Source organism: Hippocampus zosterae, chromosome 9 (genome assembly GCF_025434085.1).
Source record: "Hippocampus zosterae strain Florida chromosome 9, ASM2543408v3, whole genome shotgun sequence".
Taxonomy (NCBI): domain Eukaryota; kingdom Metazoa; phylum Chordata; class Actinopteri; order Syngnathiformes; family Syngnathidae; genus Hippocampus; species Hippocampus zosterae.
In genome coordinates, this window is record NC_067459.1 from 13,752,144 (window position 1) to 13,765,454 (window position 13,311).

At 39.4% G+C, this 13,311-nt stretch overlaps 1 protein-coding gene across 5 annotated transcripts in view; it reads right to left on the reverse strand.

Moving 5' to 3' along the window:
• Positions 1-13,311, reverse strand: part of atg7 (ATG7 autophagy related 7 homolog (S. cerevisiae)) — a 45,559-nt gene that overhangs the window by 21,709 nt on the left and 10,539 nt on the right. For all 5 annotated transcript variants that reach the window (XM_052076488.1, XM_052076490.1, XM_052076487.1 and 2 more), the window contains 4 exons: positions 12,668-12,783; positions 11,255-11,330; positions 6,656-6,736; positions 2,258-2,380 (listed from right to left, as the gene is read on the reverse strand). In XM_052076488.1, coding sequence (XP_051932448.1) covers positions 2,258-2,380; positions 6,656-6,736; positions 11,255-11,330; positions 12,668-12,783 — 396 coding nt within the window. The remainder of the gene's footprint in view (positions 1-2,257; positions 2,381-6,655; positions 6,737-11,254; positions 11,331-12,667; positions 12,784-13,311) is intronic.

The window sequence follows — 13,311 nt, forward strand, 5'->3', positions numbered from 1 at the left end:
AATATTTTACGAACCACTGTAACACTCCTGTCCTGCTCATGTGAAAAGATGCTAATCGCAATGGCCATAGATTTTTGAAAATCAAATTTAAGACTTCTTTAAGGTGCTTGGATTTGCAGATGCTCGTGAAACGACTCGTTTGTTAAAATTCACACTTTTCAAGGGAAAAATTTAAAAGCTTGAGCATCATGATTCATTCATTGCGTGCCCTTCAGCTATACGAACACAAACAAAGAAAACTTTCACAACTGCTGTAGAATGACTCGGGAAGTTGCAGTCATCATTCCTTTTGGTAGGGGATAAAGAATATATGCCTGTGAGTAGTGTTATACTGTATTGTCAGTCTACATTGGTTGATACATTGTTTCTGTTCACATCTCAGTTGTTCCAAGGCATGATAACTCCACCACACTTTTCGTAAGCCCGTTTATGTGTTAGCATTAAGCTTAGCGGACATTAAGTCAAGACAAAGCTTTATGGATGTTTTAAATACACACCAAGCAAAATTCTTTGTTTAACGTATATTTTGAGAGAAACCCTGTGAGTGGCATTATACAGCTTAAAAAAAAAAATTTAAGAACTGTTCGCAGTCAAACTGCTGTTTGTCGCAGTGAGTTGAGTTGACCATGCGTCCAGCATTAATACCTTGAATTTTGCTAGCAAGTCAAAGCAAGAAAATCGGCAAAAAATAAATCCTATATCTCGCAAAACCCACAGGTTCCGTCACTCTTATCTCAAGGCACCACTGTATTTACTTTTGGGATTCACATGAAAACAAAATGCTTCTTCACTTTCTGTAAAACTACAACACATTTGACATTAAGTTTCTCCGTGTTTTGTCTGGAATATAATGTGTCATTTTTCCCAATACATTTGTGTGTATGGAAAAAATGAAAACCTTTTATCGGGATATTGACTACTTCTTTAAATACACGGCTATTATTTTGAACACTGAAAAGGAACTCAACAATTAAAAAAAGAAAAGCCGTGTCATAGAGTCGGCACGTGTGTCCTACATGACATAAGACGTTGTTTCAGGGGAAGTTAAAAGGTTTGGGGCCCTTAGTGGAATGGAGTAAAATAAGCCAAATTTGGTCTCAAGTGCCACGAATTTGGCTAATGTGTTTACCGGAAAAGACTTGCGGCGCTTGTGGGCTGAAAAACAATCGCTGCGTCCTCTGATTGAAGAGGGCCAGATTAGGCCATGGAGACTTTCCAAGGCACTCTCATAAAACAGCAGCGAGATAGATAGCAGCAAAAGGAGAGAAGGTGTCCCCAGGAGGATGGAGGAGAAAAAGGTTCTTTAAACATCCTTTATTTTTTCTCTTTCACTGTTATCTTTTCTCCTCCTTTCTTCACTCGACCTCTTCCTCCTCCTGTGTGTTATGAGTAGGAGTCGGGGAGGAAGTGCATGGGATTTTCCCACATCTTGGCAGGACCTGTTCTCAACCCCCCTATTTCGGTCTGCCCTTCTGTTTCAAGTCAGAGGGGAGTCTTGAGGAAAAACACTCATATTCCACCGGCGAGTATTCTGGGATGTTTCTCGGAACTTTACACCGCTCATTTCCGCAGTCGCATATATACTGTGTGTTGTTGTCACAACGACAGGGTGAGGCAACGCAGCTATATCTTCCTTTGAAGCTGGCTGTCATCTTATGGAGTCACATACAGCACATTTGAAAAGGTTTTTGCCTGAAAGAGGCACCGAGAGTATAAATAGTCTAATTGGGCAGACAGATAAAATTGAGAAAGAAAAGTTCAAATGTATGTCTATAAAACGTATGTAAAATTGTTATAAAGATTAAGAACATGATTATCGATGCTAATTGTTCACACATATCAATGGGAGTGAAAAAGTGCACTTAAACTAACGTGGTCTGTTCTTGCGGTAACATAATTTGGTTGTAAATATTCGTGTAATTCTTTTAGTTTTATTTTGTTTTTATTTTAGTTTTTAGTTTGACATTACCTACGAAAGGGTTTTGTCTTTTTTTTTTTAATTCTGAGCACAATAAATAAAGCCTTTTTACATTTACAGTACATTATCCACGTTGAGTGCCTGGACCTCAAATTCTTTTCAACTGCTTATATTTAACATTTAAAACTTCCAAGGGCACCACGGGAGACAGAGACAACAGCAGTGATCCTGCTCTCCTCTGCTTAGTCCAAATACAATTGATCTCAACATGGAATTCACTGATTTTGATGCAGGGGCCACTTAGCAACTTTATGGTGAGAGTCTGAAACTGTGTTTTACCTCTGCCGCTTGGGTCTCCTGGTGTAACAATGTCAATCCTGTAAGGTCCTCCAAGAAGGAGTGTGAAGAGTTAAACACTTTTGACAGGAAGTGGAAGCCTTCCCTTTCATAATGGTCCAGGACCTAAACAAAAAGAGAAACACACAATGTAAATATCAATGTAAGAAGTTGCGAGTTTAATTTGTTCTATGACGAAGATTAGGACTCAATTACTTGTATCTCTTTTATCAACTTTAAAATGAATTGAAATTAAAATACCGGTAATCTGTTCCAGACACTCCAAAAACAACAAAAAAACTGAAAAGAAATGTTCATTTTTTTGGGAGTAAATGACCGGTAAGTAAAATGATGACTACAACTTAAGATTTACCTCATACACAAGTGGACAACATGTAGTCACCTGAACATCGAAGCTACATCGAGATGGTTTTATAGCCTTTACCTTCAACATGCTAGTCTTTGCTTCCTCTGGTCCATGTTTTTATTGGTACACACCCTGTGAGGTACTTGTCACTCTTTTCATCGGCCGATTTGACTGATTGAAGTGAAGACACTTGTGATGCTAATTAGAGGACAGACCTAAAATGAACATTTTTTCAATGTGTTCGTGAGCTACCATTATTTTTGCCCAGGCCTTCTGTTTCATGAGTTTTTTTTAAATACTTCTGTTGAACCACAATTCAAATGCAATGTCTGACTTTCATTGGTTCATTTTCACAAAGTATTTGTAATTACATTTGTAAAATTCAAGTAATTTTTGAAACCACTGAGGGTTTTCCTTTCACAGAAGGATACCAACAATTATATCCACATGTGTATATGGCAAAATGTACTCGATTGATGTTGACATTGAGTAGGGAACAGAATGGGATTTTAATACTTTTAAGAGGCCACTTTTTAATGGGGCAGGGGGTCAAATAAGCCACAGATCAGTCCCTTTAAATGACACCTTAACTATCCAGCGTTGCTATTTTAATTCTCGACTTCACCCAATGGGAGGTTTTCATGCTGACGAGACGCGTTCTTAGCTGCAGTGTTGTCTATTAAATGTAACGGAAGCTAAGCCCCTAAATTGTGTTTACCCTGAATACTTTCCCCTCTCAAGTTCAACGTCACGCTTTCTGTTCAGCGGCCCACGATTGGCGGGTCTGCTGTGGTCTGATCTTTTTTTTGTAGGCGACGAGTAAACACCTCCCAGTGACTCAGTGGCTTTGACTGCCCATGTTAATGTATCCATGGTCTCCACGGCACATTTGCCGCTTGCTTTAAAAACACACATACGCACACAAACCATGCTCTGACTTATTAAGTAACCACTCAGGCTGAAGCGCATTTCCGAAGAACACAGGAAGTGAACGGCCATAAACAACAATGTGGTGCGAGACGCTGTAAATACAGGGTGTTGTTTTCATTGGTCAAAAATGAACAAAATTATTATTTTTTTAAAACAATTTAATGCATGATCCGTTTTATTGATGTCATCTTTTGGAAATAGAGCTGTAGTGTATCATAAAATGTCCATTAAGGAAGGTTAACAAAGCAGTAGGGTGCATGTTCCATGAGATCCATTTTAATCAAGAGGAAACTGAGGACTGCGAGTAAACAGACGACCCCAAGTGGAGACTGTGAAGTACTACACTGCAGCATCTTGAGCTAAAGCTCAAAATAGACCATGCAAATCAAGCATGTTTTAACCCCAAATAGGGGTCACGTTGAAGTCTTCCCGTACAACAGAGATGTAACTACACGTGCCAAATTCAAAGATATTTTCCCGTCAGTGTAGCAATGCTTGTTACCTTTGTTGTTAGCACTGCTTTTATTATTCACGAGCTGAAACGTCTTCTCCTTGACCTGTTTTGACGGTCAGTAACAGTTTGAAAGGCTCACTACTGACACCAACAGGAGTCAATTGGATTAGTACCTAGCAATTACACAGTCAGGATGTACTCAGGTTTGGGGTGGGTCGGCTTTCCACTTCAAAACTAGACCACAGGGCATTGGAAATACTTTTAGCCACAGCATTACCATATCTCTGATACTTTCAAACAACAATGTTTGGTTTATGTCAGACTTCCATTCCTATGGCGGCGGCATGACCTGAAGTTGCTAGTTGCTCTGTAGTCAATGACTAATCTATGCTAACGCAGTAAAAACTTTCAAATTATCTGGAAAAACTACATTGGGTCACTCATAACTCACTGAATGTGTGCTGATACTCTCCATTTTAAGCCATATTCTGACACGTTCAAATCTGTTCAGCCAATCAACACCCAGTGGAGGTTTACTTCATCCATTTACTGTATGGCACGAAATGCTTGGAATATCTGTACTAAAAATAGTACTTTATGGAGCCAATAAAAAGCGAATTACATAGCAAATTGTATAGCGAGTCGAGCCATGGGACCAAATATGAATGTAACCATGGAAAACCCCTACAAAATCTAATAATGGAGGGATCATATTTGGCGGTGTTAGCATCAGTAGCTCATACAAAGAGGCGTCTGGCACCATTTTAGACGATTCCACATCAGTAGTGTTTTACTCTGCGTCGTGTAGTTTTATTGGCATGCAGTCCCAATGAAGCACGCACACACGCACGCACGCACGTGTAAGGACGCCACTTGAGCAAAGCGCGCCTCAGCAGTCGATAGTCCGTTGCGCTCTGCTGTGCATGCGTCAGCACCAACACACACGCACGCACACACACAGTGAAAAAAAGCCCCAACACTAAAGGAACTGCTTCAGTCCAGACAGGGGCAGAATTGTTTTGTTTCCATAGTGACCTGGCAGCACACAGCTGACTGCCACACACAGACACACAAACACACAGACAGACACACAAACACACGCACACACACACAAACACACTCACACACACACTAGCGTGAAGGGGTTGTTGATTAGTCACACAAACGGAAGGGGGAAGGGGTGTGTATAAGGAGCAGGAACGAGTCAAAAATGTAAAACTGCAGATTGAGATGTGAATTTGGCTGGATAGAAGACAAAAGAGACGACTCAAAGGCAAAGCAGGGAGGGGAAAATGTGTGGGTGGGATTTAAAGCAAATGAAAACACACCAATTTTCTCTCTCTCTGTCATGTTCTTGACTACACTGGCTTGTACTGTGCTAATAATCTCATCAGTCACAGAAACGAGACACTTTGCAACGAAGGTGGAGAAACTTTTATCCTGATTCCCCCTCCCTGTGAGTCGGGTCTTCGCATGAAAGTGATAGATCTTTGGCTTTATGACCTTTTTATAGACACAAAGACCGCATTGAGATTGGGGGATAAAAGAAAGACTTTGGCGAACCCTTTACTTCCTCCCACTGTCTCTGTCTTTGAACACCCGAGCCACATTTTCTACCAGCGGTATACAGTTCAACGCGGTTCACCATAAAACGGTTTGAAACCATAATGGCCCGTAGCTGCCTTATGCAAATGCCTGATTTTCTGGTCTGCTAGGTTGAATACGTTAAGGCTTTTAAGACAGGTTTGGGGTTTTAAGCAGGGTTTCAAGACATGCCTGTGGGTTTTCAAATCAGGTTTTGTTTCAAAACAAGGTTGGGGTTTCAAATTAAGTTTTGAAGGCAGGGTTGAGGTTTCAAAATTGGAGTTTGGATTTTAAAACATGGTTGGGGTTTCAAGGAAGAGAGAGCAACTTTCAAACTAAGGATAGATTTACAAATTAAAAGTTTACTTAGGCACAGAGTTGGAAGCCAGGGTTGGTGTTTTAATTTCAGGTTTGTATCCAGTGCTAGGTTTTCAAATTGGGGTTTCAGGTTAGGGTTTTCCAATTAGGGGTTGAAGCTAATAGTTAAGGTTTCAATCAGTCATGCCTTCCTGCAGGAGTTACCGCTGGATATCTTTTTATTCTTTTTGTTCGAATGAAACGATCAATCAACCAACCACTTCCTTCCACGGTCCTTCATGTTCATGTTGTCTTCAGTGTGTGATGCAACACAGTGCAATGCTTCTTTGTGAAAGACCAACTGGAGGACTATTGCTCAAACACACACACGCACGCGCACACACACACACAAGCTTTTGCTATAGCCACAGACACAAGTGAGCAACTGCTGCCAGATTGATTTTCCAGCTTTTCTTGGCATTTCTTATTCCTCCTGGAGCAACATTTCAACATACGCTCTCCTGACTTTGCAGCGAGAAAGTAGGAATTATGGGAATTCCCCCCAGCAGCCTCTCCACACACACATACAGACAACACGACCCACCCCCTCCCCAATTCTGTATTTAGGGTCAAATGCCATCTTTAATCCTGATGGGACAATTTAAAAACAACACTGCCCACAGTGCCTTACCGCGCTGATGTAGTATCACATTCAGTTGTCGATGCATTTGGGTGGGAGGAGGGTGGAGGGAGGGGGGGTGCTACTTACAATAGGTGAGCAGGCAGTGCACTTGTCGAAGGCCAGGCTGGCAGGCAGGACGTTGTCGAATCTGGAGAGGAAGCCGCGGATCTGAGGAGAAAAGCATCAGAAACTAAACATTACTACTGACATTGTAAACACATCAAAACGCAATCCATTTTTATCCACACAACTCCTGTTAAAATGTCACCTATATATTTAGCCAAGCCATAAATCTGCCACTTGAAGGCCTCTTGAACAGCTTTTAATTTAATGTGCGTCCCATGGTTGAAATACTGTACATGCTCAGGGCGCCCTGTGGTGGCAGGGAGATGAATAGCATTTCACTGTACAGCTTGACATAATGGAATCTTATTTTGTATTTAAAAAAAAAAACATTAAAAAATGCTCAGAATTAAGTCAGAATGTTCAATGATTTCAAGAGTAATTTGTGAGAATAAAAATGTATTTTTCACAAGAAAGATTTCAGCCGTTTAGAATATTGAAATTAAACGTACCCCTGCCAAGAATAAGTGCAAAAAAACAAAATAAATTTATAATAATTTTAAAACGCTATTATTTATTTATTTAGAGTCATAATTTTAAAAAAATCTATTCACACGAAAAAAAATTATGAAAAGGAATAAAGTCTTATTTCCAAAATAAATCTGTGATAATAAAACGGTATTACAGTGTGAACGGAATCGTCGGCGAACGCCCTCATAATTTGTAAGAATCAAGTCGCAATTCTTACAGGAAAGAGAGTATTTTTAAGAATACAATTAAATGTACTCATTTGAGAGTAATGATGTAAATGCATATATCATTTTACAATAAAATGGTAATTTTAAAGAATGAAGACAATTCCATGAGGGGAAACTACATTTTTGACCAATTTACAAGGAGACAAGAAAAATAAATTAAAGTTGTATAAAGGTTTCATTTATGAAAATAAAAAGAAATGGACACTTTTGAGAATTAATCATAAATACTACGCCTCCCCAACAGTACTAAAACAATGTTCCGAGGAGGAAAAAAGTGACAGTTATATAAATAATTTTAGAATAAAAAGTAATTTGACCGGTCAAGTAAACATTTGACTAAAATAAAGATGCGATTTTACAATGAAGTTGTTGCTTTTATCAGAAAAAGAAATTCAGGGAAAAAAGTCAAAATAGAAATTTCACAATAAAGAATAAAGTCATGATTTTATATTGCAAATTCATAATGTCAAATAACGATCATGTGAAATAGTTTCCTTCCTTCACAAATCACATGACGTGTAGTTTCATCCCTCGGCCACAAGTGGTCACTGCAACATTACAAAACCGCAGCTACTTTTCGCGTTGCAGTGGCATACTGTAACTTTTATTCCCAGGGGGGGGGGGGGGGGGGGGGGGGGGAAGAGTTGTAAATATTCACATCACGTCAACCTAATCATCACCTCTACAAAACACACACGGCTGCACATTTTCATGCCCTCTTCATTCACGCTGAACATCATGAGCAGCAGATGTGTCGAGCAAATGGCAGAACTTGTCAGTGTGATGAATACAAAGTGATCAAGATGATGACGACGATGCAAATGTCATGTGAGAGTTAACACCTGAAATAGTTGCAAACGAGCACAGCTTGTTGTCTGCATACCCACTTGTCAGAAGTGTTTCGTTTACAAAGGATATCTAATTAATAATTATAATGCAATCTGTGAAATTGCTTTGTGCATATTTGTCAGTTGTTGTCTGACTAAACAAAAACAAAACAATGTGACGTGTCATCAGATCAGAGAATAGTGGTCTTTTAAAACACTGATCTATAAAAGACTTGCACACTTGCACAGGCAGAGCACAAACAGTACAATGCAGCACTTGGCTGAAGGAACTGTTGGTATTTCTATGGCAACCGCCATGGCAGCAAGTTGATACTTGCCAAAATACATTTATCAAACACACGGTGCGCACAACATTATGTTCATCAAATGGGAACAATAAAAATGTATCTTAAGGAAAGGTTAGATGATACCCATGAGCACATAATTGCACTGACTGCTACATTGGCGTGTGTCTGATAAGAAAAAGATTTGATGAAGTATCAATTTCCAACACAAATTAATTTTGCTGAGTAAATGTTAATACTGTACACCAGGGGTGCCCAAACTTTTTGGACCGAAGATCAACGAACCTCACGAGATCTACCCTTACCGGCGTGCGCGCGCGCACACACGCACGCACGCACGCACACACACACACACGGACGCACGCACGCACACACACGCGCCATGATGAGAAACAGCCTGAAGCTGAGGCAGGCGATGCACTTTTGCAGCCTGTGAACGTATCGTAGCTCACACGTACCGTTTTAAAGTGCTTCCCTGGGCCCTCCTAGGTTCCTATTCTTTGCCCATGTCCTCAGTGAATTGTACACGAAGCAAACTCTGAATGAGAATGTCGATAAAAGCAACAGCTCTGATCACAAGCTGCAATTGCAGACTGCTGAGCGCAAACTTCCGGTGATGTCATCACGCGGCACTTTAAATTCAAGATTTACCAGCTTTATTCTATGTTTTAAATAGTTATTTTGTGAAAAGATAACTGATAGGACGATTATGGTGCAGCGTACATTCACTCAAAAAAATACTACTAACATGTACAAAGACACACAAATGGTTGATTTTTAAGGCGTGGCGCAAGTAGCACGAGCGGTACGCTGGCTCGCTACAGTGGTACGTGGAAGAATTACTGATTTATAAGATCAAACTTTGCATGTCATAGTTGCTTCATTTTTTGTGTTGAGTACAATTTGGTTGTATTTAACTTTTAAGTACAACACATTTGCAGTTAAAATTTTAGAAACGTTTGAATGCCAACATTTAACCCTCCTGTTGTCCTCGGGTCAAAATGACCCGTCACTATGTTAAAAACGCCCCCAAAGCCCCCTAAATGATATTTTTTAACTTGGAATTTTATGACTTTTCCTAGATTAGCCCCAACTGCAGAAAAATGTAAATGTTTTTATTCACATTTCCATGGAAGCTGTACAAAAAAAAGTACAAAGGTGGCCTTCGGGTCAAAATGACCCATGAGGCAAATAGGCTTGAAATCAAGGTCACAAAGTTATTTACACACCATAGAATGGTTCAATGTTTTAGTTGTGTCTCAGATCAATTAGTAGAACATGTGAACAAGTCAGTAGCAGACATAAACAAGACAAGATAGGTGGCGTTTTTGTAGATGGCAGAACTCTTTTTTGAGGGATGTCAAGGGGTTATAAAGGTGCTACAGATGACAGGACTCCGAATTCTCTCTGTGCTGACGCCATGAGTGTGCGTTATGACATTGAAAAATCAGCTCTAGAGCTGATTTTTTTCTGATGTCCAGCAAGACAACTGACTCAGAAGAGGAAGTAGAGGATGTATCAGAAGAAGATGGGGAGGAATATAACCCAGAGTATGACGAATCATCTTCAGAACAAGAAGAAATCCCTGAATTTGAAAGAGAGACTTTCCTTTCAAAAAATGGCAAAATAACATGGTCCTCAGCAGCATACAACCAAGGCAGGCATGCAGAACAAAACGTACAGGAGCTCTGAGAAACCTGATGATCCACCTTCCACAGCCACTTCCCCAGCGAGGGCAAGTAAGAAGAAGAAATGCCAGTTCTGCCCTCAAAAGAAGGACTGTAAAACACATATTGTGTTCTATAGGTGAAAGAAATATATCTGCAAAGGCTGTGCACTTGCATACTGCACTACATGTGCTAATTAGTTGAATGGGTTATCTTATTTTTCATGTTTGTCTTGTATTGTATTGTCCTAAATAGTTTACTGGAGGAAAAACAAGAAAGAAACTTTAGTCATTGGAATGAATACAAATGCATCCATAACTCATTATCGCACATTTTTTTCCTTTTCTTAAGCTATAGAAATCAAAGTGAAGAGGGAGAACTATATCACACATAATGTGGTGAAGGACACGTTGTTTCTTCAAGTAATATGAAATTTGGTGTTTAAAATTCAATTTAGCTGCTTATTTCGGGGGTTTAGTGAAGATGGGTCATTTTGATCCGGAGGACACAGGGTGTGTACAGGAAATGAGGACAACAGGAGGGTTACCGGTAATTACTTTTTGTTTTTTAATTCTTCCAATACAGGTCAATGAGGCATCTTATAAAATTGAGCAGTTCTATTTGGTTTTGTTTTTTTTCTGAAACCAAAAAATTAAAATTAAATGACATCTTCATTCTTTTATAAATACGACTTCACCCCTCCTACCCCCAGAACCTCACAGCTTTGACCACGTAATATTAAAAAGTTTCATACAATGCTGAATAAATTATTGTAGTGTTCAAAATCTTTTAAAATTGTGTTTTATTAAAAGACACTCTGAACATGTCCTTACACTTGTAGACAGCTAAACTATCACCTCGGTACGGTTAATCAAGGCTTAACAGTACAGATTTTTAGTTTGGGAGGTTTCACCGTTTTCCTGAATGTGGTTGGAGTTCAAAGTACTGTGGGGGTCGGGGGGGGGGGGGGTCATCATTGAGAGTCAATGTAGCTTTAGTTGACGCTTACTAAAGCAACAAGTTGTCTTGAATAGTGCATCATGGAGGAAAAGTGAGTCCTTGGTACCTGATGGGGAACCAGGCCGAGCGACGTGGGAGGTTCGTTCATTCGGTCATCGCTGCTGCTGGCCACAGCGTAGCCTCTGTGTTTGAACACAAAGTGACATCCTTCATGTGAATGCCATGCGGGGATGATGAGCAATTTGCATCAAATAGATGAAGAAAAACAACACTAACGAACACAAGGTCATGAGCCCTTGCAGGCAATGCAACAGAAAAGTAAAACCCACACATTTGAAAAGTTAACATTTTCAGCTGTAATGGGTAGGTAACCATGGCTACAAGTCCAAAAACAACATAGCAGTACAGTCATGGAGATTGTTTTTTTTCTAGACAAGACTGACAAAGCGGCTACGTGGCGACTAATAACGTCATGCCAGAAAATAGTTGCCTTATCACACCTTGCATGCATTTACTTATTCAAAAAACTCTTTTTTTTAAAATTTAAAAAATAAAATAATTGCCCCCATATTGCGAGATTTTTATTTTTTCACACTGGCCCGTATATTACATTTAATATATGTAACATCATTTATTTGTTTACTTCAGTGTTGTTGCTGCCCAATGAGAGAGATTATTAAACAGGAAGTTTCTCCACCTACTGGGAAATACCAACCCTTGAAAATCCTTCAAATTTTTCACCTGAAAATATAGAACGGACAGATTATAAGACGACCCCCTCTTTTTCAAGACTCAAGTTTGAAATAGGACTTTTTGAAAACCAAATTAATTTTTATACAGAAAATAATTACAGTACATTTGAAACAAATGATTATAACAATATATCTGAGAGAAAAAGCATGTTATTTTGTCTCATTCAAATCTTCTGAACATTCAAATATGAAACTAAAGTGCAATCACATTCGTAAATGAATGGCTTCTGGTTTTTGAAATGTAAATTACATCATAACTTCTCCTCAGCTGGCGGTTAACCTGGCCAATCTTCGACCCACTTTTCTCCAGACTGTCACAATGTTTCTCCATTTTATGTTATCTCTTCTATTATTGTCTTCTCTCTTCTTTACTTAACGCTATTTTTAATTTTTCTTCTTCGTGACAGGGGATCACTTTGGCCTGGAGCGTCAAGTTCAGCATTCGCTTCAATATCTGGCGCCATCTAGCGTCGTGAATGGGTATAATGTCTAGACCCCGAATATAAGACGACCCCCACTTTTTGGGGGTCGTCTTATTTCAATGCAAAAAACACCATCTTATATTCGGACCAATACGGTATATGGAATGGAAACGCTATCTAAAATAACATATACTAAGAAACTAATTAAAAAATCTGGAAAGAGCTGGTATTGCAATTCATACGTTGTAATAACATTTCGGCATTGAACAGGCCACTTCCATTAATACACGGCTGTCATCACGTTCAGCTCAGTCAGGATAACGTTGCTGTGGCAACTGTGCTCACCCTTCACTGTGTTGCAAAATGGACACCATCATCTCCACCGCCAGAGCACCTGCAATCATGGCCAGGCCCGGTCGGCTTACGGTGCACTGCTGGTCCAGAGTCCGATCCCGGGTAGACTGTTTTATTTAAAAAATAAAATAAAATACTGAAAGATTAATCGTGGAAATTAAGAAGTTATTTTCTTACATTTGTTTCTATTAGATTGTACATGTTACAGGCCATTGTGATTTTCTATGAATGTTGAAGAAGTGATCATTTCAAAATGTAAAACACTTGCAAAGATTTACAGAAACAAAGTGAAGCATATTGGTAAGTTTCGAGACACATGTGGCCACGCAATGTACACTTCCCATAATGAATGCAACCTCGCCAGTTAAACATTGTCACAATGTAAAATAGAAATACATGAACATACCCAGAATGACAATAATGTATCCATTAAATTAATTTTAGAAAATCAGCCACGGCACAAGCATGCTTTAGAAAGCAACAATATATCATTCGGCATTTACGGTAGCATGGGGGCCTTTGGTTGAAAAAAAATTAAATCCATATCCTGATCATAGCAGGGGGCAGAGGGTTGCTGAATGACTGTTCCAGTTGTGTGCAACGTTCAATACCTCATGAATAAGATCTCTAAAATG